The following is a 26,279-nucleotide window of genomic DNA, read 5'->3' on the forward strand; positions in this document are numbered from 1 at the left end:
AGCTGTTGTAGTCTGTAGAGGATGTTCTGGTATTCTATCCAGCGTGGCTTCTGGCCCTTAATGAAGTCCCAGGAGGCCAAAATGCCAGCGCTGAAAATCTCCAGAACTCCAAGGGGAAAGATTGTTCCCAACTCGGACTTCAGCATCCAGCTTCTAACAGTGATAACGTGACCCAGAACTAATTATCTTCAGTCTCATTAACAATACAGACCGGGCAACTGGAGCTCTCACAGCTACACAGGAAGACGTTTAAATGTGGACATCTCTTGTAATAACACCGCAGGGGACAAACCAGAAAACTGGCGCACAGGAAAGAGATACTGTAATCCACAGCAACTAATCACAGCTTCTTCTCTTGTGCAGTTTAGAAAATGCGAGTAGATATCTGATGCCGATCTCACATTTCTGTGCAACATTTTTCATGAGGGAGGTTGGGGGAGACTGGGACAGGCGGTACTACGGTTTTGTGACCCGATTTCACTGCGTGACACCTGCTCTTCCCTCTTATCAGCGGAACCCATCATCATCATCATTTTATATAGCGCAACTAATTCCGCAGCGCTGTACAGAGAACTCATTCACATCAGTCCCTGCCCCATTGGAGCTTACAGTCTAAATTCCCTAACACACACACACACAGACAGAGAGAGAGACTAGGGTCAATTTTTGATAGCAGCCAATTAACCTACCAGTATGTTTTTGGAGTGTGGGAGGAAACCGGAGCACCCGGAGGAAACTCACGCAAACACAGGGAGAACATACAAACTCCACACAGATAAGGCCATGGTCGGGAATCGAACTCATGACCCTAGTGCTGTGAGGCAGAAGTACTAACCACTAGGCCACTTTCAGATGAGTTTGGGAGAAATGTGAGCATAGAGAACTTAGGATCTCGGCCAATGGAGATCAAGCCTGTGGCAGGCGAACAGGTATAAAGACGTCACGGGACCGATACCGTAGGGAGCAGCCAAGGGGGCATACTTATTTTGTCTATTTATTGCAATGGGAGCTAGGTGTATGGAATGGGGGATTTAACACTAAGTGGCACAGTCCCAATGCTCAGTGCGCTATAGCCAATGATTTCCCTGCCCCTCCCCATCATTGCAACTCAGCGTAAAAACTTTATTGATCCGGATAAGAAAATGCACAAAGACAAAGCACTCTCTGCATGAGGTCATCCCTGTTGAATTAACCCCTTACACTCCACCAGCTTGAACACTTTCCAGGTCTCAGTTTTGAATGGATCTCTCTATGATTATTCTATTACTACTTCAGCATATTCATCTCTCACACGGAAACGAGTCCGGCACACTGACAGAGCCTCCGTTGTGATTTGGGGATGGGGGTATTATTTTTAGCTCAGCTGACTGGACTCACCTTCCTTACACTCCAGCGCCACTCGCGACTCCAGATTATCCATCTGCATCTGGAGCCTTTTGAGGGTACGGTCCGCGTCCCGCGTTTTCCTCTTATAAGCGATGAGGACGGCGATGATGGCGAGAAGCAGCAGTCCCCCTCCGGCACCGATCCCCACTATAGCCGGCAAGGTGAGCGAGCTGTCAGAGTAAATCCTCAGGCTTCCAGGGGAGAATTCCATTCCACCCACCAGGATCTAAACAAGAGGAGAAAACTCATTGTTCAAACTCTAAACAGGGACCATCTTTATAGAAACATAAAGGGGATCTCAGGCGGTGGTCCCACAGACAGAAAGGGGGGATATTCTACTCACTGTAACACGGTGCTCTCCCGTCTGGCTAGGAGAATCACACAGCAGCTGAGAGTCAGAAACAGTGAGCGCACAAGGAACGTCACCAATCAGTACGGTGTAGTTCAGTTTAGCGCCTCCAGGGGCAGCAGGCTGTAAATTTCTTCCCTGGAAAGAAAGAGAAAAACTCATTCTAAGATAAAGATGAGAGAGATGAACTAAAGAAGAAGGGATGAAGTAAAGGTAGATAACACACAGAGAAGAATGTGAAAATTAAGAGCTTGGAGGCCATGTTCTCATAAACAGCAAATTAAGGTGAACCCATGGAATGTTTGTTCTATATAACAGAGCTCCCATATTAATTTCAGCCAAATATTATGGTCATCAACCATTCCATGATCCTCTTACAGTTTTAGGATGATAACTACCTGGCCATCACCCAACCAACCAACAAGCTATCACCAACTCATTTCTGTTACCAATACCTGTTCCGACCTGTTACCGCGCTCCCCAAATCACCTACTACCCTCTCCATTATAGTTTCCCAAACGGTCACCAATTCCAAAATGTCTTTTCAACCAACTGATGCATCTCCTCCAATCACCCATGATGCATCTCTCTCTACCCCATCACCGACTCCTGCATTCGATCAAAAACCAACCTTCACTCCACAATGCACTTTGATTCCATCAAAATATACATACAAAACTGTGCGCTGCTAAATAACATAATAAACACCAAATAAGAGAAGGGTTAATTCTGTTTGCAGACTATATTGCCCTATTTCTTTGTTCCTGTAAAGGTGGAGCTTCTCTGTCATGCATTATTATTGCAGTAGTTGGAGTGACTGCATTGCAGCTTCCAAATTACAGGAAAAGCTCAGTACTAACTGGTTACTAAAACAGAAATCTGGTCAGCGGAGTAGAACAATTACGTCGCTGCCAAGGCGGAATCCACTACACAGATCAAATGCTACAAATACAAGAGAAATACTAATACTGAATAAATGAATTGTCATTAAATTAATGTCCACCGGCCATTATTACAATAGCTATAGTTCCCCCGAAGCAGCAAAGTACACACCTTAAGGATGACATGAGACCCCGGTTTGATCTCCAAGACGCCGCCGGACCCGAATGCCTCCACGACAGGGTTGGGGTAGTAGGTAAATGTGGTGAAATTCAGTGAACGCAGGTTGGATACATTGTCCAAGATGAACCCAAACTCATCCGGCTGCATGCCGTCATGTGGTACAAGCTCCCCGTTGGAAGGGTAAATCCCAGGAGCCTTGCAGAGCATCAGGGTGTCGTTAATTATGTGGCAGGTCTGCAAAGGGAAGGACAATACATGGTCATGAAATGAGCTTTGTGTGAGCTTGTGACATTGTATGAAGGAACTACGCAAGCTAACCTCTATGTAACTATCCACCACCCACCTCCTATGCACGGCGGGAGCCAGAAGGTTTATGGGTTGAGCCAATATTTATGCGAATACCGTCTATTAATTCCCTCGAAGCTGGACGTTACCAATCCTACTCGTCTCCATACTAGCTCCTTCATTTTTAGGGGGGTGCTCAGGTTGAAAGAGCGCACAACCATTTGTATCTGAATTTTAGAAGTCTCTGAAACCTCCCCATGATGAAACCAGTTTGGCGCTCAGCCCCAGTGACCCGATTACAACAAATCTCGCACAGATACTCACATTGACGGTCTCTATGCCGGAATACTTGGCACGAACCCGCGGTTCCTGAATGGTGAGTAAATGTGTTCCGGCCACGGTGATCGCTGTGCTGCCACTGTTCAGAAAGACATAGGATAATGAGGAGGAAACTTCAATCAGACACAGGATGGATGTGAAGGGGGGAGAGAAGGAAATGGGACACACTCTAGATTTCAGATTCGGTATGGAACAGAGAAAGACGGTGAGAAGGCTACAAGGCCGATAGCAGTGTTACTCACTTAAAAATGCTCCAGGCCGGATCCAGCCGAGAAATGGTGGGATCCTCCGTGTATATATAACTCACTTCTGAGTTCCAAACACTGGCCTTGTCGATCCTCAGAGTAATGGCTGCTGAGCTGGGACCCTGAGAGGAGGCTGGCGACACGCAAACGATTTCACGCAAATTCCTTCTGTTAGAGAGGGAGGACGCAGAGAGGGTGAGGAGGGTGATCCATCAGCAACACGCACGTATTGCCAAACAAAACCTAATTCAAGCACCTACTTGACAAAGCGGCATTCGGAGTCTCTGACCAATACAGACACCGAGCTTCCGGCATCCAGATTTCTGCCGCTGATGGTCAGCCGAGTACCGCCCGAAGCCGGGCCCCGCATGGGGTTCACTTCATAAAAACTTGGCGTCTGAAGGAAAGAACATAAACTGTGTACTGTGTGTGCCACGTCACTCATCCAATACTAACCATAAACCATTCATTAAAGCAGCTTCCGGTCGTAGGCCATAAGCCAACGGGGGACATTTATAAAGTCTGTTCCATAGATGACGTTGTATAAAGGGTAGTATTGCCCAATGAGCTAAAATCTGATTGGAGGGGGGGACCTATAACTTGACATAACCTATTCTATGTTACTGGGAATGTCCCAAGTGCAGACCAGAAAACAAGAACAGAGTCCCCTAGAATTTGCATCACCAACTTGGAGACGTTCCGCACGCTGTTCTACCAAAGCGTTGTATCTCCATCTTACCACGAAAGTATAAAGCTGATCAGACTGGGTCCTGTACTCCGCGCTGCAGTCTCCGATACACAACTCCACCACTCCGGGGGCCGGGTTAGGAACCAGCGACTCCTCCATCTCACATACTATCCTGGGTGGGGGGCAAACGAGGAAACAATGAAAAAAAATATATATATAGTAAAGGAACATAAAAATGCATTACATAACAGTAATATTTGCCAATAAAAAGAATAAAAACAAACTGTTGGAAAACCAATAACAAACCCCTCTTTGCATTTGTTAATAAACTATTACCCTGAAAATTAAAAATATTGAAATCTGTGTTTAACATCATTCAAATAGTAAAATTCAAGACAACCAATCAGAACTCAGCTGATATGGGGGGTCTAACATTTTTCTTATGTTCCTAATTAACAGTTTTTTCTGATCATTTAACGGTGATATGAGCGAGTTATAGGAGAAGCCTTTGAGTCTTCGAAGGAGGTTTAATATAGGAAAGGGAAGTGAGTAATTATGTTTTGCAGTTCGGAGGGTGCTGTAGGTTCAGTAAGTCTTAATTCTGAATCAATGATGACAGAGCCGCAGCACATGTACTCTGGGGAAACTTCCCTGATAAGTAATGTGGAGGAGTCATCCAGGTGTACGCAGAGACACTTGGATGGCGATTTAATTAGGAAAGCGATGAGGATATCAGCCATCCATCATCCGCCACCTATTTATCTGCCGGCAATTTGTGCAGTAACTTCCTGGCGCGGCCGAGGGTGGAGAGGGCCGGGTTTGATTCATGGCCAGAGCGTTACGTCTTAATTGCTTCTCGCTGAGTGTGGGAGAACAGGACCGTTTATAGCGTTCATTAAGTCTGCCCTCCTCCTCCTGGTGAGGGCAGCAAATGTATTCCCGAGACCCTGGAGTCAAATCCTCAGGTGCTGGGGCCACCCAGGCGTCTGGGGAAGAAGAGGGGGCGCTGACGAGCTCCAAGTATGAAGGTCAATCGAACAAGAGGCTGCTGGTACATTATGTTTTAAAAAGGAGATTTTACCTACAGGAGATCACAACGTACAGAAACTGTGTGCTGCGTGTGGGTAATCTCAACATTATCCAGACAGATTGATCATTCATCCCTTGCCCACCACACTAAACTATGAGCCATTACGTCATCCAGAAGCTAAATCACATGACTCCTAATCTCCCGCTTCCAGCCAGTAGGACTTACCTCTCGGCGCTGACGTACTGCGAAGGCACCGACGCACACTGCACCCCCGCCACCTGCACCCACACCTCTCTGAAGTACAAGCCGAGGTTCGCCCCGCTAATGGTCACTTTTGTCCCTCCCTCTCTGGGGCCGGTGAGTGGATGAATCTGCAAGGGGAGAGAAGTGGAAAAAAAACAGATTAACCGACGCCGGAGCGGGCCTCTAGTAACTAGACATGAGCAAACGAGTGCAGAGAGATATATCAGGCAACCGTGGAGCTATTTTAGGGCATAATTAAATTTAAAAATAATTATATCAAATAATATATACTTAATATCTTATTTTAAGAAAGACCACTAATTAAAGATACAGAGACACGATCAGGCACAAATGTATATGTAATACTACTCATACCATAGCTGTATGCAGACACTTCAGACTTTGAAAGGCTCTATGGTGTGTTCTTAAATATAATTTACAGACAGGAGGTCTAGTCGACCCCCCAAGACCACAGTGATTATTTCACATAGGGTATCCTGTACTTTAGGTCTATTGGCGCTTTAAGGCCACAAACTCTGCTTGTGTGGCAATAGAGCCACTTGGAGCCTCAGCCCGCAGGGTGGGAGATAACGTACCTCGTAGATTTGGGGGTTGGTACAGCGTGTGTTCCTTTTGCTGAGGTGCATCCAGTTGGTTTTGGGGTTGGAGCAATACTGGCGGAGGAGGCATTTCCCGTCTGATACACACCAGCCGCACTCGAAGCGAGGGTCCGCCTTGAGACACAGACCGCAGCTCTCCCGCTGCGCCGGACATTTGTAGAGCAGAGCTGGGAGGGAGAGAGATGCAGAGTGAGGGAGAGCGGGGTGTATGAGGACTGGGGTGTAGTGCACATAATTCGGGTGCGTGTCTAGTACCTTTAAATGTTGCTGGTTTATCGATGAAAAAATGTCCGTCCCAAACGATGGAGAAATCAACCGACAGATCACCAGATTCATTCCCTTCATAGGTGTACTGCAACACAACATATATAAATATCAATATCTCCGCTCATTAATTCTACGCGTCAATCCACAATAACCTAAAGCCCATTGTTCTACACAAGATTGTTCCATTTACAAACTAAGATTACTCCAATGACATTCCTTTAACAGTCTGACGGACCATGATCAGCGACGTCACTGTAGATTAGTAGGGGCATAACTGGCATGATATGCTTTGCCGTTTCACCTTTTCAGCCTACGTCAGCAATCATTTAGTCACTGTACGTGACCTGTGGGATGTGACGGTGGAGAAGGAAGGAAGTACTCCATGTCACATAAGCTCAGCGCAAGAACTGAAAAGGCCACTGTCGGGGTTTGGACATCGTTTGATCCAAACTAATCAACCCAACGACAGATTGAAGGTGGCGAGAAAAGCGTATCATGAAAAACAACGTAAGAAAACGTCTCACGGCACAACAACAAAATGTTCTGCACTTTAATTAGATGATGGTGTAATATTAAAATGATGAGGTCAAACCAAGGTAACAAATACACAATTATTTTGGGGATCATTTAGTTTTGAGACTTATTTGTCAGTAATTTATATATTTTTTAAGGGACATTGATTATTTTAAATGACCATGTCTTATACACAGATAAATGGACGTGGAAATTAATAACATACAAGTCACATATGCAACCTGTGTACAGAGTGTATGTAATATTATATATATATATATATATATATATATATATATATATATATATATATATATATATATATATATATATATATACACACACACACACACACACACACACACACACACACACACACACACACACAGTGTATATTCTTTGCACATAGGTGTGAAGGTGTTGGGGGGGGTCACACGCTGGTAGCAGGGGGCTCCCGACATAACAAAGCAGGCAGGGTAGGGAGGAGATGAAGAGCTCTGTTTCCATAGTAACGCAGGAGATCTGTCTCCTAGCAACCGCCAGCATTTCCTTCCTCATTCACAATCCCAGCCACGCCCTCCCTCGTCGTCAGCAGGGGACGGAGGGCATTAACCCCCTCCATGCTGTGCCCACAGCACCAGTGGTGGTAATAATAGGATTATTCTGTATACTCAGAATTTGCACCGTTATTAGGGACTATTTATACTGCAGCTCTGTGGTCAGTAACTCTGCTTGGTCCCCTCAGTGCATATAAATGGGTACATGACAGCGTTCCTCACTATCCAGCGTCTCACTATCTGTATATTAACGTGTCAAACCGCGCTCCTCATATAACACTTCACCATCTGGATGAAACGCACCTTGATTTTGCACCCAGATGGCACCCCCCACCCAGCGCACATCACGGTACACGCCCTCTCTCCGCTCTAAGGAGACGCCTAAACAAACGACTTGCGCCTGGGTTTGCTGAGGTGTACTGTGCATCAGTGTCAAACCCCCTACCATATTATAAGTGGAGGATGCTGTTTTACGGTGTGTAAGGGTATAATTTATACATAACCCAATACATTATACAGTAGTCGCTGCCCTTATTATGGTCTACACGGTGACAGACACCAAAGTATAGTTATTCTATGGAGCCCACTTACATATGTATAATAAGGAACTGGATAAGAAAAATTCTAGTGAGTCTGAATTTCAGAACTGCTCTGTTCACTTAGAAACACACAGTTGGTCATTACACACTGCCATATTGAGAAAGTCTGAAACATATCTTAAGGTGTTAATACTGTGTAGCGTGCACTCACCGAGGCGCTCAGACACTGTAGCGTGCACTCACCGAGGCGCTCAGACACTGTAACGTGCACTCACCGAGGCGCTCAGACACTGTAACGTGCACTCACCGAGGCGCTCAGACACTGTAACGTGCACTCACCGAGGCGCTCAGACACTGTAACGTGCACTCACCGAGGCGCTCAGACACTGTAACGTGCACTCACCGAGGCGCTCAGACACTGTAACGTGCACTCACCGAGGCGCTCAGACACTGTAACGTGCACTCACCGAGGTGTTCTGACACTGTAACGTGCACTCACCGAGGTGTTCTGACACTGTAACGTGCACTCACCGAGGTGTTCTGACACTGTAACGTGCACTCACCGAGGTGTTCTGACACTGTAACGTGCACTCACCGAGGTGTTCTGACACTGTAACGTGCACTCACCGAGGTGTTCTGACACTGTAACGTGCACTCACCGAGGCGCTCAGACACTGTAACGTGCACTCACCGAGGTGTTCTGACACTGAACGCTGCTGCTATTGAACCTCACAGCTGGAACGCGCTGCACTTTCCCCTCGATGTTGAAGACGCACTCGTAGTTCTTCTGTCCGGACTGCGGCTGCGGCAGGTTCTTGGCCTTCAGCGTGATCGGCTGCACCACTCCCACTGGGATCAGGATCTCACCGGTTGGAATGATCTCCGGGCAGCCCTGTAAGACGGACCACAGGTCAGACGGAGGTGGTGGGGACAGGACACAATGGGAGCAATGGTTGGGTACTGGGTACACCGAGGGCCAGGTCAGACCACCAGATGGACCAGAGGTCAGAGGTCACAGGGCATTTTGTTTACATAAAACAATGGCGATGGACATTACAGCGTCTGTTCAATCATCTATTCCTGCAATAAGCACATAACGCAGCGCTGTGATCTGAGGGAGGACACACGAAGGACACATATGATGTCATTGGAATAAATCAACGTTTAGTGGAGAGAAAAATGGAGCCTATTAGCCTGAGTGCCACTTTCTGCTTTTATGAGCATAAATGTGCATTTCCATGTAAATCTGAGCTTACCCCACTTATCACGGCAGCACATAAACGGGAAGAGCATGTTTATGACCAAGTTTCAGAACGAAGGTAATAATAATCAATACTGGCAGAAAACGTGAGACTGGCGGGGAAGGCGGCCATTTTCTGAGCCGAAATAATATCTATGTGAAAGCAGCTTTACTAAGTCACAAGGAACAACATTGAGGCACAAGGCAATCGCTTCTCAGTAATGGAGATAACATTCTCCTGAGTGTTAGTTTGGGGGCACAAAACGAGTGCCTCGTGCCTCAGTTTAGTCACTAAGGTGCATTCCTCCTCATCCGTTTTGTCCCCAGTTTGGAAGAAGGCGTGAATAGAACAAACTGTAGTGGATCAGATCGTTAGACTATACAAACCAGCCCCCCATCACCTCTGCCACTAGCAATCCCGGGTCCCTACAACAAGTTTCGGATCTCAAGGTGCCTCAAGTGGGGGAGGGGTTCACAAAACGTTCCTCTCTGCACCACAGGTGTCAGTGGGTCCACTAGAACCATGGTTATGCCTAGAGGCAGACCGGTGGGTGTGGTGTGTGGGCATCCTGCAACAGAAGGGGACCATGAGAATACAGAGTACACCATACCATATGCCAGGGGATAGCTAGCACAGCCCCCCAATCTGGGCACAGGGGTGTCAATTAAAAGAACAAAACAGAGTAAATAATAAGACATTACTAAGGGCTATAAAGCCTGGCTAGTAATAGGGGGCAGGGGGGAAAAAGATATTTAAAGCACATTTTGGGCTCAATGAACATCAGCAACCTACAATGCACATTAATATCATGTCCGGCGTGTAATAACTGCCTTATTGATGCATTCATACATGCACATCATCTCAGACACTTCCTCCCTCATCCTTTACAGAGGCTCTTCCCCCTAGTGCCCCCGGGAGATCGGCAGAGAATGATGAGGGATCATGTGCCTCCGCCCACTTACAGCGAGCTGCTGAGGAAGGATCCAGTTACCATGGTAACACGTCCCCTCTATCTGCTACCCGGGCGCCAGATCTGGGCTACGGCTGTGTGCATATAAATCTACATCGGAGGATGTGCAACGAGAGCGAAGCAGGTCTGCACCTGCGGACACCCATCTAGCCCGATATGTACCGGCGCAGGTCTGAGTGGGGGTCTGCCAAAGTGCGCTCAGTGGGATCTGACCGTAGCGCGCGCAATTGGCGTTATTTAACCAAAAGTCACGTACATCGCTTCCTCGAACCTTCCAGCAAGCAGGCGCGTAAATCACATTACGCAGAGGAGGCGGCCACTGCGTGGACTGCGCCAATGTTCACCGCAAAGCAGTCTGGGAAATAGTGACCTCGAACAAAACGGCTGCCAGCAATCGGGCAAACAGATACGCCTTAAGTTAGTGCGTCCTCCCAAAACTAGACATTCGTAGAGAGACACAGATAAAAACACACACACACACGTTTGTGACATTCCTTCAAATAAACTTGGAACAAGGTATTTCAATAATATTTTTTTAAATATCATCGCTGGTCACGGATGACGCCAAATGATGTCATAGCCGAGACGTCATCAGAATTAAATAGCATCAGGTAGTTCTATGTGCGATAAGGTTATGACGCAGCGCTGTAGCATTCAGGGGATTATTAATACAGACAAAACACAGAAACTACAATACAGAGGATTGCATTGTACTACTGGGTTATTCCTGAATATTAAAAAAATATAAATAAAAAAGGGGTTAATCTATACACTCCTAGCGCCATCCTGACACGTCCCTGCTCTTGGACTGGATTACGTTACCTTAGCACGCCTACCGTGGTTATATTGGCAATATCTGCATGTCTAGCATTGTGCAGGGAATAGACGTGGTATGCATCTAGCATTGTGCAGGGAATAGACGTGGCATGCATCTAGCATTGTGCAGGGAATAGACGTGGTATGCATCTAGCATTGTGCAGGGAATAGACGTGGTATACATCTAGCATTGTGCAGGGAATAGACGTGGTATGCATCTAGCATTGTGCAGGGAATAGACGTGGTATGCATCTAACAATGTGCAGGGAATAGACGTGGTATGCATCTAACAATGTGCAGGGAATAGACGTGGTATGCATCTAACAATGTGCAGGGAATAGACGTGGTATGCATCTAGCATTGTGCAGGGAATAGACGTGGCATGCATCTAGCATTGTGCAGGGAATAGACGTGGCATGCATCTAGCATTGTGCAGGGAATAGACGTGGCATGCATCTAGCATTGTGCAGGGAATAGACGTGGCATGCATCTGGCATTGTGCAGGGAATAGACGTGGCATGCATCTAGCATTGTGCAGGGAATAGACGTGGCATGCATCTGGCATTGTGCAGGGAATAGACGTGGCATGCATCTAGCATTGTGCAGTGAATAGACGTGGTATGCATCTAGCATTGTGCAGTGAATAGACGTGGTATGCATCTAGCATTGTGCAGGGAATAGACGTGGTATGCATCTAGCATTGTGCAGGGAATAGACGTGGTATGCATCTAGCATTGTGCAGAAGCGATTGACACCCTCCCTGAGGTGTGGGGAAACGGGGAGTCAGGCGGTCCTGATTAAACACATCGCTCCCCCACCCACTGACACTTCCAGCTCCGTGTGATTCTCACCCTGGCACCCTGCTTGGCGTTGGAGCATGCTGACAAGGGTATATTGGGGAGGGGGAGAGAAGTGGATTCTTTAGCAGCAATCAGACTCTTAGCATCACAGTTACCAATGCCCGAAATATGGGCGTGATAGCACGGGGCAGTGGTGGCATGCAGATAGGATTTGTCCAGGGGTGAGGGGGGCACTAAACTCTTCTCTACGGACACACATTTCTCCACTATAACCCCGGCCCCCGCTACCCCGTAGTGCGTACATCTGTGCTGTTGACGCGTCCCTCCAGGAAGAAGCATTCGTCTGCGTTGTGAGTACATATGTGACGGTATTTACACCAATGACAGGGGTAGCGATTGCTCACACAGGAAAGGCACCTGCAGAAAAACAAGAAAAACAATTACATTTAACCACCTTGTAAATATAGATCCCTCTCTATCTGCATTACTATAACTGGCATCTTCGGTTCTGAATCTTCCAGGGTGGGGCAGTTTTTGAATTAAAGCCTATGGGCGGCACCCACCTATAAATTCACTATGGGGGCAATTAGGGTAATCTGAGCAAACAGAAAAGCTCTGCACATCCCCGTGTTTTGCACAAAACCTATAAACGGAGTACCGATCAGAAAGAAAAAAAAATGCAAAAATAATAAGGTTTATTTAAGGGGGATACGGTTAATAGCTAACAATGCACCAGATCACTGCACTCTGCATTGAATTCCTTCAGAGCAGCAACGATTTCCAATATACTTAACCATTAAAAGGTATGACCTTTATGTTCATTTTGTTTTACTTCTTGAGTCATATGAATACAGCTGTTGGAATCTGATTGGTTGCCTCGTGTTACAGACCCTTTTGTCCTATCAGTGTTCCTAAAACATTTATCAATAGACAGAATACACAATAGGGTTTAACAAACAGTTGTCCGGGAGGGGGTTAACCCAACCTCATATGGATGCACAGGAGCCAAACGCATCCTTAAGAACACTCTCTGCTGACCCCGGGAAACTAGGACCTGAAAATGTGTCCACATCTCTCCAAAATTCCTTGGTTTTTGATTCCCCAAATCCAGCATAGCAAGAACCAGATAGATCCTTAACTGGGATACATCTCCCACTTTACTGATAGCCTAATGCAACAGGAAAACTAATTGCAGACATGTTCATCTTTGGCCACGCGACCAAGCACGATCCCACATGACCCAAAGTAAAGATGGAGGAACGAGCTTACGACTGGAGGACGCTGCAGTTGTAGAAGACAAAGTCGGTGCTTGCAAACTTCAGACCGGTCTCCTTGGACTTCAGATGTAGCTGGACGGTGTGTAGAGCACCTAACACAGGCAGAACAAACTAGTATCAATACTGTGGAGAGTGGGATACAGCCGAGGGCAATGGTTATAGGAGAGAACATGGACTCACCAAGGCCTCCGGTGATACCAGGAATGTCGCGGAGCGAGGGGGAGGAGCACTGAATGGTTCCATCCCCCAGTACGGCCTCGCTCTCCGCCACATCCCCGAACATACAGGTGACCCCCGTTGACAGATCAGGAACATTTTGCACGGACAGATTCAGCTGTAGCAGAGACAAAGTTACTATAGAAACTGAGATATCGCTCGTAAGTGGGTTTATAACTCAGAAAACATAAGTGGATCAATTATTTTAATTTTTGAACAGTCGAGAGGAGAGGAAAAAATAAATCTTTGGCACATGCAGCGCAATCCACTTTGTGTCCTTTTCACCAAATATCCCAGTTCTCCAACTACAATTCCCTGCAACGGCCAGGAGTGAGGAAAACGTCTTACCAGCAGCTCCGGGACACTGACAGAGGCGTTATTGGGGGTCACTTCCAGGCGCACACACTGACTCAGATCGCTCGTAAACCGATGGGGCTCCACCGCTCGCTCACACTCACTCTCCCGGCAGCACCTGTGCGGAGAACGGAACATTAGTGACACCTGCATATAACACACCTGAGCGGAGAACGGAACACTAGTGACACCTGCATATAACACACCTGAGCGGAGAACGGAACACTAGTGACACCTGCATATAACACACCTGAGCGGAGAACGGAACACTAGTGACACCTGCATATAACACACCTGAGCGGAGAACGGAACACTAGTGACACCTGCATATAACACACCTGAGCGGAGAACGGAACACTAGTGACACCTGCATATAACACACCCGAGCGGAGAACGGAACACTAGTGACACCTGCATATAACACACCCGAGCGGAGAACGGAACACTAGTGACACCTGCATATAACACACCTGTGCGGAGAACGGAACACTAGTGACACCTGCATATAACACACCTGTGCGGAGAACGGAACACTAGTGACACCTGCATATAACACACCTGTGCGGAGAACGGAACACTAGTGACACCTGCATATAACACACCTGTGCGGAGAACGGAACACTAGTGACACCTACATATAACACACCTGTGCGGAGAACGGAACACTAGTGACACCTGCATATAACACACCTGTGCGGAGAACGGAACACTAGTGACACCTGCATATAACACACCTGAGCGGAGAACGGAACACTAGTGACACCTGCATATAACACACCTGTGCGGAGAACGGAACACTAGTGACACCTGCATATAACACACCTGTGCGGAGAACGGAACACTAGTGACACCTGCATATAACACACCTGTGCGGAGAACGGAACACTAGTGACACCTGCATATAACACACCTGTGCGGAGAACGGAACACTAGTGACACCTGCATATAACACACCTAGGCGGAGAACGGAACACTAGTGACACCTGCATATAACACACCTAGGCGGAGAACGGAACACTAGTGACACCTGCATATAACACACCTAGGCGGAGAACGGAACACTAGTGATACCTGCATATAACACACCTGTGCGGAGAACGGAACACTAGTGACACCTGCATATAACACACCTGGGCGGAGAACGGAACACTAGTGACACCTGCATATAACACACCTAGGCGGAGAACGGAACACTAGTGACACCTGCATATAACACACCTGTGCGGAGAACGGAACACTAGTGATACCTGCATATAACACACCTGTGCGGAGAACGGAACACTAGTGATACCTGCATATAACACACCTGTGCGGAGAACGGAACACTAGTGACACCTGCATATAACACACCTGTGCGGAGAACGGAACACTAGTGACACCTGCATATAACACACCTGTGCGGAGAACGGAACACTAGTGACACCTGCATATAACACACCTGAGAACGGAACACTAGTGACACCTGCATATAACACACCTGGGTAGAAAACGGAACACTAGTGACACCTGCATATAACACACCGGAGAACGGAACACTAGTGACACCTGCATATAACACACCGGAGAACGGAACACTAGTGACACCTGCATATAACACACCTGGGCGGAGAACGGAAGACTAAACACACCTACAGGAATTTGCAGAGGACTGTATACTTATGAGCATAAATAAAGAATAACGCAACTGTCTAGGATGGGGGGAATAAACTAAAACCTAAATATTGCTGAGTCAGGAGCACTTCACTTTCAATTAAAGAAATAAAATAACTGGAGAATAAAATATCAATCTGAGTTACACAATAGATCACGCTGCATTAATCACTGCAAGTAACGATGTTGAGTGTAACACTATTTATTGCGACTTCTATGAACAAATCAGCAAAGCGTCATTTGGAATTATAAATTTTTAAACAGGAATAAGAGACTGGTTTATTAAAGGGCGAAAAGCTCGATGGGAATTTCCCTCCCCCCCCCTCGCCTAGGTATCTGGGGCGCACAGCTCCGCCGCGCTGCTCGGCTCACGCATGCGCAAAAGCCGCATGTTAACACTTACCGCTCTGGGTCATTATCGCCCGGGCAGCTAAGTAGTGCTCAGCCTCACCGTAAATATTATTTTACATTAACTGCGGCGATAAATAAACATAAAAAAAATAAAATAAAAATAAATACGCCCCTATAAGTTCAAGTGACAAGTAATGTCAGTAACCTATATAAGTAGGAGCAGTGTCTGATAGAATATTCTGGAAAACTGAGTGGTTGTCCTATTAAAAAAATCCTTTAGGATATAAAGATTTAGTTTTTAACCATCTCCTATTAAGTGCTGATCCAATAAGCTCAACATCTCCCCCCTCACCTCTGATGGGACACAATGGAGGGGGAATTAAAATCCACCGAGCTATAAACCACCACCCACAGGCTTCAGCAAATCTCCCCCTTTAATGCCGAAGCTTTTCGGACCCCCACGGTCAGGGTGAAGAGGACAGACAGCATATCTAATGTTCTCATACTCTAAGCCCCCATTAAACTTTTATGGAGTTATCAATTTTTTTTAAAATTTTAAATGGTTACATTTTGTTCCCCACCCGTGACTAATCAATTTTCTGCCACTTTACCATCGTCAACCAATAATTTTAAGGGTCTTTTCATCAAACGTACCACTCATACATATGCAGCGACCGGAGGATTGAACTGACACTGGCGCAGTTCATAGAGGACAAAAGAAAAAGGGCAAAGCAATAAAGCCAGGAGGGGGTGGAACGCAAGTACATGGGGGTCTTGGAACAGTGAGCCTCATTGTGTTTGGGGCAAAGCAGGCCCCCCGTCTCCGGGCGTGCAGAGCTCTATACCCCATTGTGCTCAATGCGACTAGGGGTGCGAGTGACCGGAAGCAGCTTGTTCTACTGCACAGAGACTATTTAATTAGCACAAACCGCAGTATATATTCCAACAGGGGCAGAGTGTATGACCCCTGGATCCGTCCAGGCTGAAATATCTCCCACTAGGCTGCGCTTCTGTTCCCTGGAGGAATACATGTGGAAAGCCAGAGTCATATATTACAAGGGGGCTCCTAGGGGTCACGGGCAGACTATACAACTACTTTAATCACCATCATAAGGGGATGGGGAGAGGGAGCGAGAGGGCCAGGAGTACTGACAGAGGTGCAGATCCGCTGACAGTGAGAAGGGGCAGACTGGAGGAGGGTGGTGGGCAAAGTGCCCGAAAAGGACACAGCACAAGATTTACTATCATATTAACAGCCCTTACCATTTAATACCAGAGGAGGAGGACATGGTATAATTATCAGGAGAGGCAGCCCTGCCATTAACAGACCTGACCTCTGAAGTGGGAGACACTTAATCTTACTATGAATTATACTGACAGTTTTGGTGGAATAAAAACAGATTGCGCATATTAAAAAGATATTCTTTCGACCCTGGCGTCGGGTCTCGCATTGATTTAACATAGTTTTAAAAAGAAACATTCTAAGATGAGCTGTGGGAATGACAGAAGTATACTTGGAAACCATCTGGGGGGGGTGGGGGGGTGCACAGGCGGGTGATGATTCTGTGCCGCGGTCACGGTCCTTTTAGCGCTTGGGGAAAGCAAGCGACGGTGTGTACTGCGCTAGAGAGATCCATAATCTATTTTACCAGCAGTATCAGGTACAAGAGAGAGAGTTCTATAGGTGCGATATAAGAGTCCGTGTGTATCCACTCTAAAAAGAGTCGTCTACCGAAAATATCAGGCGTAACTCTTAATATGCAAAAATGTAAATAAATGTGATTCCTTTGTGTTAAATAAACGATTGTAGAGTTCAGCCCACATATGTCAATTCAGTTTGAAAAGACAGCAGTCCCGGCTCTCTCGTATCTCTCTCTCCTAGTCAGGTTACTTCCTGTTACTTTATTGCCACAATGTAGCCCCACTGCACAATACATAACCCTCAGCGCTGCAGGGCAGCTGATACGTTTAGATTTAGAGTGTTTGTTTCCAAACACAGGACGGTAAACAAAGAACAATGTTTGTCATATTATTACATGGAGGAATGTGAACTACAAATGAGTGGTTTAAAAAGGGGTTTCCACCTTCAGACGACCAATATATGGGTTGGTAGAGATTTTCCTCCCAACAATTACTAATTACATCACTAGCTTCATGGCTTCTATCTGTGTGTTTCAGCCAAGTCTTTATATTATCAGGTAGCAGGGTCTTTTTTTTTTAACCACTGGAAAAATTGGAAACAATAGAAACCACACCAGAGGAAGGGGAGGGTGTAGCTGCGCTCTGTCATATCCCAAGGCAATGATGATTATGGTATGATACAAAAAAATGGCTGAAAAACACAGAAAAAAAATCCAGAAAGCTAAAAGCAATGGATGACACTTGTATGAAAATAGATTCAAGTCTCTTGAGGGTAGAACCCCCCCGTACCCCCCCCCTTAAAGTGTGTGGCTCTGGCTGTATAACAATGATAGAGCGAGATACCAGGAAGCTTGGACAATAAAACGGACTCCCTGAGCTCCAGGCACCGATAATTAGCATAAAGACAGCGTGTAGGATCGGCTTGTGAAAGCTTTTAGGAGAGGCGGCTCTGTGCTCTCCAACCCAAATCCTACACCAGCTGTTTCTATCTAAATTTATGGTGCAAAATATTCCCTAAAATACAGATCACACTGCACTGGCTATGGGCAAGGAAGGAGTTAACTGCAATGTCAGAGGGCTATTTGAAGAGGAGGGTACTGAGAGATGGGGGCTCCGGAGGAGGGCTCATTAGTGTTGGAGCAAACAGCCACCGAGCACTTTGACATTTCAGGGAAAAAAAATAAAAATCAAGAGATGCCTGAGCTGCTGGCAGCGCCAAGCTGGAGACCCGGAGAGAGCGAGCGCCACGCCACTGCCTGCTTAACTCCTTGCATGCTGCTCTCACAGATACAAGATGCCGTCTGTGATCCCAGGGACACACAGGAACAAGTGTCCAGGAGGAGAAGAATGAAACGCAGCTGAACAGAGGGGAATTTACGAGGAAAGAGGGGAGGAGGGGGCGAGAGGGCACAAGTGACCATAAATGAAATGCTCTAACAGTGAAGCCACAAACTAGACTGCAAGCTCACTAGGTCAGCAGCTAATCTACGCTGCCAACACTATACGGACAAGAGGGAAGAATCTGCAATTGTGTTAGAGGGGGGAGAAGGGCTGGGTGCTATTGTCAAATAGACAGAGGCTGACATTATAAATCAGTATGTGCACACAAACCTGAGACCATGTGCTACACAGAATATCTTCAGCAGATCAAAGACCCCTCCAAACCTCTGCAGACCACCATGTTGCCCTTCCCCACAAAGGAAGCATTTTTCAATGGGGCCCGAGCCCCGGAACCAGGCCCGAGGGCCGAAGCCCAAGAACCAGGCCCGAGCCCAAGAACCAGGTCCGAGGGCGCGGGGGCCCCAGAACTAGGTCGAGAATCAAAAGAGCAGAAGGTAAAGGAGCACTGTCTGCAGAAATAGCCTTGAGGGGGCTTTATCACACAGCTGTGTGTGCAGACCCTCCCGTCACACTGAGCACATCCAGAGGATCAGCCTTCTCTAAACAGGATTTGAGCCCCTCCTAATAGGCTTAGAAGTGTGGAGCTGGCTGATAATCCAATTCCTCATCACAGGACCACAACTGAGGGACATAAAAACAGGTTGAAGCCTTGGGAGACACACAGGGGGGCTATGCTTCAGCCTCCGACAGACAGCTACAGTTGTTTAATGCACAGAGAGACAGTCCAAACAGATAGTGAAACACTGACAGTTCATTCTTCTCTCTCGTATTCTCTAATGGTGAGACAGGTACAGTGATATAATATAATCGCTCTGAGACACACTCATACAGATGGCTCGTGCAGTCTCTGATACAGCCTTACTGCACACACCCTGCGGTCTCTTAAGAGACCATCCAGGCAGAGACGAGACAGTTAAACATTACACTCGGCTGTCTCAGAGACAGTCTACACTGACACGACCGGTAATATTGTATTTTCTGAGAGATAGTCCACACAAACCATGAGAGAGAGACAGATTATGCAGTCCCAGCGAGAGCGCCCACACAGATACAGAGGGAGAGGTTAAGTATAATGCCACATTAAACCTACATTCCCTAAGAGACAGTTACACAGGCCATTTCTTACTCCATGACTCACTTTGCCAGCTGTCACTTTTTTAAAAGGCATTCTTTGGAAAACAGACTTGGCCCAGAGCAGACAGCCCGAGTGTCTCGTAAAAAGACATCAAACGCTGGGCACGTCCCCACCTCCCCGGGATCCGAGCGACACAAGAGGCGCCTAAGTGGGGACTGACAGGCCCTTGATGAGTCCCGCAGCCTGGCGGACAGAGCAGGTGTAATACCTGGCATTGCTTAGGGCAGGTGTGAGGACTGGGGCCAAGGAACGGATCAGGGGGCTGCATCCTGGTGGGTGGGATATTGTTAGAGTGGTTCAGTCGCACACACAAAGAAGAACTGTTCCTACAATTTATGGCAGGGAGCGGGGTTGCACACTTTGATGTGCAGACACTAAATTCTGCAAGCACTTGCTCTGCAAATTCAATGAGCATATGGTACGTCTGGCAGTAAACATGAAGAACCCCTGGTCAGACAGCCGTTGTAGAACTACAGGTTCCAGCATTCCCCAACAGCCAAATCCTGGGCAATGTGGTTTTACAACAGCTGTATAAGCTGCATTCCAAGCTCAGCAACAGACCAGTAACCAGGAGGCTGTGGGGGATGTGAGGGGGGATTCCCAGGGGTATGAACTGGTGAGGGAGCATTCCATACCAACAGGCCAGTTAATAAGGTAATGAGGGTTATAAAGTGGGGGGAGGGGGGTCTCAGATGGTCAGTGTGTGGGGGGGAGGCATGTACAGCATTGTGGAAAACTTCAGATCAATAGAAATAAATAATTCAAACAATGTATGAAGTAATGGCCTTTTATCTATGTGTGTCTGTGTACATATGAATGGCCTTTTATCTATGTGTGGGTGCGTACATATGAATGGCCTGTACCCGTGTGTGGCTGTGTACATATGAATGGCCGGTACCCGTGTGCGGCTGCGTACATATGAATGCCCTGTACCCGTGTGTGGCTGCGTACATATGAATGCCCTGTACCCGTGTGCGGCTGCGTACATATGAATGCCCTGTACCCGTGTGTGGCTGCGTACATATGAATGCCCTGTACCCGTGTGCAGCTGCGTACATATGAATGGCCTGTATCAGTGTGTGGCTGCGTACATATGAATGCCCTGTACCCGTGTGCGGCTGCGTACATATGAATGGCCTGTATCAGTGTGTGGCAGCGTACATATGAATGGCCGATACCCGTGTGTGGCTGCGTACATATGAATGGCCTGTATCAGTGTGTGGCTGCGTACATATGAATGGCCTGTATCAGTGTGTGGCTGCGTACATATGAATGCCCTGTACCCGTGTGCGGCTGCGTACATATGAATGGCCTGTACCAGTGTGTGGCTGCGTACATATGAATGGCCTTGTACCAGTGTGTGGCTGCGTACATATGAATGGCCTTGTACCAGTGTGTGGCTGCGTACATATGAATGGCCTTGTATCAGTGTGTGGCTGCGTACATATGAATGGCCTGTATCAGTGTGTGGCTGCGTACATATGAATGGCCGATACCCGTGTGTGGCTGCGTACATATGAATGGCCTGTACCAGTGTGTGGCTGCATACATATGAATGGCCGGTACCAGTGTGTGGCAGCGTACATATGAATGGCCGGTACCCGTGTGCGGCTGCGTACATATGAATGGCCTGTACCCATGTGTGGCTGCGTACATATGAATGGCCTGTACCAGTGTGTGGCTGCGTACATATGAATGGCCTGTATCAGTGTGTGGCAGCGTACATATGAATGGCCTGTATCAGTGTGTGGCTGCGTACATATGAATGGCCTGTATCAGTGTGTGGCTGCGTACATATGAATGCCCTGTACCCGTGTGCGGCTGCGTACATATGAATGGCCTGTACCAGTGTGTGGCTGCGTACATATGAATGGCCGATACCCGTGTGTGGCTGCGTACATATGAATGGCCTGTATCAGTGTGTGGCTGCGTACATATGAATGGCCTGTACCCGTGTGTGGCAGCGTACATATGAATGGCCTGTACCAGTGTGTGGCTGCGTACATATGAATGGCCTGTACCAGTGTGTGGCTGCGTACATATGAATGGCCTGTACCCGTGTGCGGCTGCGTACATATGAATGCCCTGTACCCGTGTGTGGCTGCGTACATATGAATGGCCTGTATCAGTGTGTGGCAGCGTACATATGAATGGCCTGTACCCGTGTGCGGCTGCGTACATATGAATGCCCTGTACCCGTGTGCGGCTGCGTACATATGAATGGCCTGTACCAGTGTGTGGCTGCGTACATATGAATGGCCGATACCCGTGTGTGGCTGCGTACATATGAATGGCCTGTATCAGTGTGTGGCTGCGTACATATGAATGGCCTGTACCCGTGTGTGGCAGCGTACATATGAATGGCCTGTACCAGTGTGTGGCTGCGTACATATGAATGGCCTGTACCCGTGTGTGGCTGCGTACATATGAATGGCCTGTACCAGTGTGTGGCTGCGTACATATGAATGGCCTGTACCAGTGTGTGGCAGCGTACATATGAATGGCCTGTATCAGTGTGTGGCAGCGTACATATGAATGGCCTTGTACCAGTGTGTGGCTGCGTACATATGAATGGCCTGTATCAGTGTGTGGCTGCGTACATATGAATGGCCTGTACCAGTGTGTGGCTGCGTACATATGAATGGCCTGTACCAGTGTGTGGCTGCATACATATGAATGGCCGGTACCCGTGTGCGGCTGCGTACATATGAATGGCCGATACCCGTGTGTGGCTGCATACATATGAATGCCCTGTGCCCGTGTGTGGCAGCGTACATATGAATGGCCTGTATCAGTGTGTGGCTGCGTACATATGAATGGCCTGTACCAGTGTGTGGCTGCGTACATATGAATGGCCTGTACCAGTATGTGGCTGCGTACATATGAATGGCCTGTATCAGTGTGTGGCTGCGTACATATGAATGGCCTTGTATCAGTATGTGGCTGCGTACATATGAATGGCCGATACCCGTGTGTGGCTGCATACATATGAATGCCCTGTGCCCGTGTGTGGCAGCGTACATATGAATGGCCTGTATCAGTGTGTGGCTGCGTACATATGAATGGCCTGTACCAGTGTGTGGCTGCGTACATATGAATGGCCTGTACCCGTGTGTGGCAGCGTACATATGAATGGCCTGTATCAGTGTGTGGCTGCGTACATATGAATGGCCTTGTATCAGTGTGTGGCTGCGTACATATGAATGGCCTGTACCCGTGTGTGGCAGCGTACATATGAATGGCCTGTACCAGTGTGTGGCTGCGTACATATGAATGGCCTGTACCCGTGTGTGGCAGCGTACATATGAATGGCCTGTACCAGTGTGTGGCTGCGTACATATGAATGGCCTGTACCCGTGTGTGGCAGCGTACATATGAATGGCCTGTATCAGTGTGTGGCTGCGTACATATGAATGGCCTGTACCCGTGTGTGGCAGCGTACATATGAATGGCCTGTACCAGTGTGTGGCTGCGTACATATGAATGGCCTGTACCCGTGTGTGGCAGCGTACATATGAATGGCCTGTACCCGTGTGTGGCAGCGTACATATGAATGGCCTGTACCAGTGTGTGGCTGCGTACATATGAATGGCCTGTACCCGTGTGTGGCAGCGTACATATGAATGGCCTTGTATCAGTGTGTGGCTGCGTACATATGAATGGCCTTGTATCAGTATGTGGCAGCGTACATATGAATGGCCTGTATCAGTGTGTGGCTGCGTACATATGAATGGCCTGTATCAGTGTGTGGCTGCGTACATATGAATGGCCTGTACCCGTGTGTGGCAGCGTACATATGAATGGCCTGTATCAGTGTGTGGCTGCGTACATATGAATGGCCTGTACCCGTGTGTGGCAGCGTACATATGAATGGCCTGTACCAGTGTGTGGCTGCGTACATATGAATGCCCTGTACCCGTGTGTGGCTGCGTACATATGAATGGCCTGTATCAGTGTGTGGCAGCGTACATATGAATGGCCTGTATCAGTGTGTGGCTGCGTACATATGAATGGCCTGTACCCGTGTGTGGCTGCGTACATATGAATGGCCTGTATCAGTGTGTGGCTGCGTACATATGAATGGCCTGTATCAGTGTGTGGCTGCGTACATATGAATGGCCTTGTATCAGTGTGTGGCTGCGTACATATGAATGGCCTGTACCCGTGTGTGGCAGCGTACATATGAATGGCCTGTATCAGTGTGTGGCTGCGTACATATGAATGGCCTTGTATCAGTGTGTGGCTGCGTACATATGAATGGCCTTGTATCAGTATGTGGCTGCGTACATATGAATGGCCTTGTATCAGTGTGTGGCTCCGTACATATGAATGCCTGGTACCAGTGTGTGGCTCCGTACATATGAATGCCTGGTACCAGTGTGTGGCTGCGTACATATGAATGGCCTTGTATCAGTATGTGGCTGCGTACATATGAATGGCCTTGTATCAGTGTGTGGCTGCGTACATATGAATGGCCTGTACCAGTGTGTGGCAGCGTACATATGAATGGCCTGTATCAGTGTGTGGCTGCGTACATATGAATGGCCTTGTATCAGTATGTGGCTGCGTACATATGAATGGCCGATACCCGTGTGTGGCTGCATACATATGAATGCCCTGTGCCCGTGTGTGGCAGCGTACATATGAATGGCCTGTATCAGTGTGTGGCTGCGTACATATGAATGGCCTGTACCAGTGTGTGGCTGCGTACATATGAATGGCCTGTACCCGTGTGTGGCAGCGTACATATGAATGGCCTGTATCAGTGTGTGGCTGCGTACATATGAATGGCCTTGTATCAGTGTGTGGCTGCGTACATATGAATGGCCTGTACCCGTGTGTGGCAGCGTACATATGAATGGCCTGTACCAGTGTGTGGCTGCGTACATATGAATGGGCCTGTACCCGTGTGTGGCAGCGTACATATGAATGGCCTGTACCAGTGTGTGGCTGCGTACATATGAATGGCCTGTACCCCGTGTGTGGCAGCGTACATATGAATGGCCTGTATCAGTGTGTGGCTGCGTACATATGAATGGCCTGTACCCGTGTGTGGCAGCGTACATATGAATGGCCTGTACCAGTGTGTGGCAGCGTACATATGAATGGCCTGTACCAGTGTGTGGCTGCGTACATATGAATGGCCTGTACCCGTGTGTGGCAGCGTACATATGAATGGCCTGTACCCGTGTGTGGCAGCGTACATATGAATGGCCTGTACCAGTGTGTGGCTGCGTACATATGAATGGCCTGTACCCGTGTGTGGCAGCGTACATATGAATGGCCTTGTATCAGTGTGTGGCTGCGTACATATGAATGGCCTTGTATCAGTATGTGGCAGCGTACATATGAATGGCCTGTATCAGTGTGTGGCTGCGTACATATGAATGGCCTGTATCAGTGTGTGGCTGCGTACATATGAATGGCCTGTATCAGTGTGTGGCTGCGTACATATGAATGGCCTGTACCCGTGTGTGGCAGCGTACATATGAATGGCCTGTATCAGTGTTGTGGCTGCGTACATATGAATGGCCTGTACCCGTGTGTGGCAGCGTACATATGAATGGCCTGTACCAGTGTGTGGCTGCGTACATATGAATGCCCTGTACCCGTGTGTGGCTGCGTACATATGAATGGCCTGTATCAGTGTGTGGCAGCGTACATATGAATGGCCTGTATCAGTGTGTGGCTGCGTACATATGAATGGCCTGTACCCGTGTGTGGCTGCGTACATATGAATGGCCTGTATCAGTGTGTGGCTGCGTACATATGAATGGCCTGTATCAGTGTGTGGCTGCGTACATATGAATGGCCTGTATCAGTGTGTGGCTGCGTACATATGAATGGCCTTGTATCAGTGTGTGGCTGCGTACATATGAATGGCCTGTACCCGTGTGTGGCAGCGTACATATGAATGGCCTGTATCAGTGTGTGGCTGCGTACATATGAATGGCCTTGTATCAGTGTGTGGCTGCGTACATATGAATGGCCTTGTATCAGTATGTGGCTGCGTACATATGAATGGCCTTGTATCAGTGTGTGGCTCCGTACATATGAATGCCTGGTACCAGTGTGTGGCTGCGTACATATGAATGGCCTTGTATCAGTATGTGGCTGCGTACATATGAATGGCCTTGTATCAGTGTGTGGCTGCGTACATATGAATGGCCTGTACCAGTGTGTGGCAGCGTACATATGAATGGCCTTGTATCAGTATGTGGCTGCGTACATATGAATGGCCTTGTATCAGTATGTGGCTGCGTACATATGAATGGCCTGTACCAGTGTGTGGCTGCGTACATAA

General features: G+C 47.8%; 1 protein-coding gene across 1 annotated transcript in view; it reads right to left on the bottom strand.

Moving 5' to 3' along the window:
• Positions 1-26,279, bottom strand: part of PLXNA3 (plexin A3) — a 73,178-nt gene that overhangs the window by 7,666 nt on the left and 39,233 nt on the right. The window contains exons 6-20 of the mRNA XM_075185627.1: positions 13,792-13,915; positions 13,408-13,561; positions 13,220-13,319; positions 12,253-12,367; positions 8,815-9,015; positions 6,503-6,599; positions 6,224-6,414; positions 5,610-5,755; positions 4,406-4,526; positions 3,927-4,063; positions 3,664-3,834; positions 3,407-3,500; positions 2,789-3,031; positions 1,730-1,873; positions 1,378-1,612 (exon numbers count right to left, since the gene is read on the bottom strand). Coding sequence (XP_075041728.1) covers positions 1,378-1,612; positions 1,730-1,873; positions 2,789-3,031; positions 3,407-3,500; positions 3,664-3,834; positions 3,927-4,063; positions 4,406-4,526; positions 5,610-5,755; positions 6,224-6,414; positions 6,503-6,599; positions 8,815-9,015; positions 12,253-12,367; positions 13,220-13,319; positions 13,408-13,561; positions 13,792-13,915 — 2,273 coding nt within the window. The remainder of the gene's footprint in view (positions 1-1,377; positions 1,613-1,729; positions 1,874-2,788; positions 3,032-3,406; positions 3,501-3,663; positions 3,835-3,926; positions 4,064-4,405; positions 4,527-5,609; positions 5,756-6,223; positions 6,415-6,502; positions 6,600-8,814; positions 9,016-12,252; positions 12,368-13,219; positions 13,320-13,407; positions 13,562-13,791; positions 13,916-26,279) is intronic.

The sequence above is a fragment of the Mixophyes fleayi genome, chromosome 9, assembly GCF_038048845.1.
Source record: "Mixophyes fleayi isolate aMixFle1 chromosome 9, aMixFle1.hap1, whole genome shotgun sequence".
NCBI lineage: Eukaryota > Metazoa > Chordata > Amphibia > Anura > Limnodynastidae > Mixophyes > Mixophyes fleayi.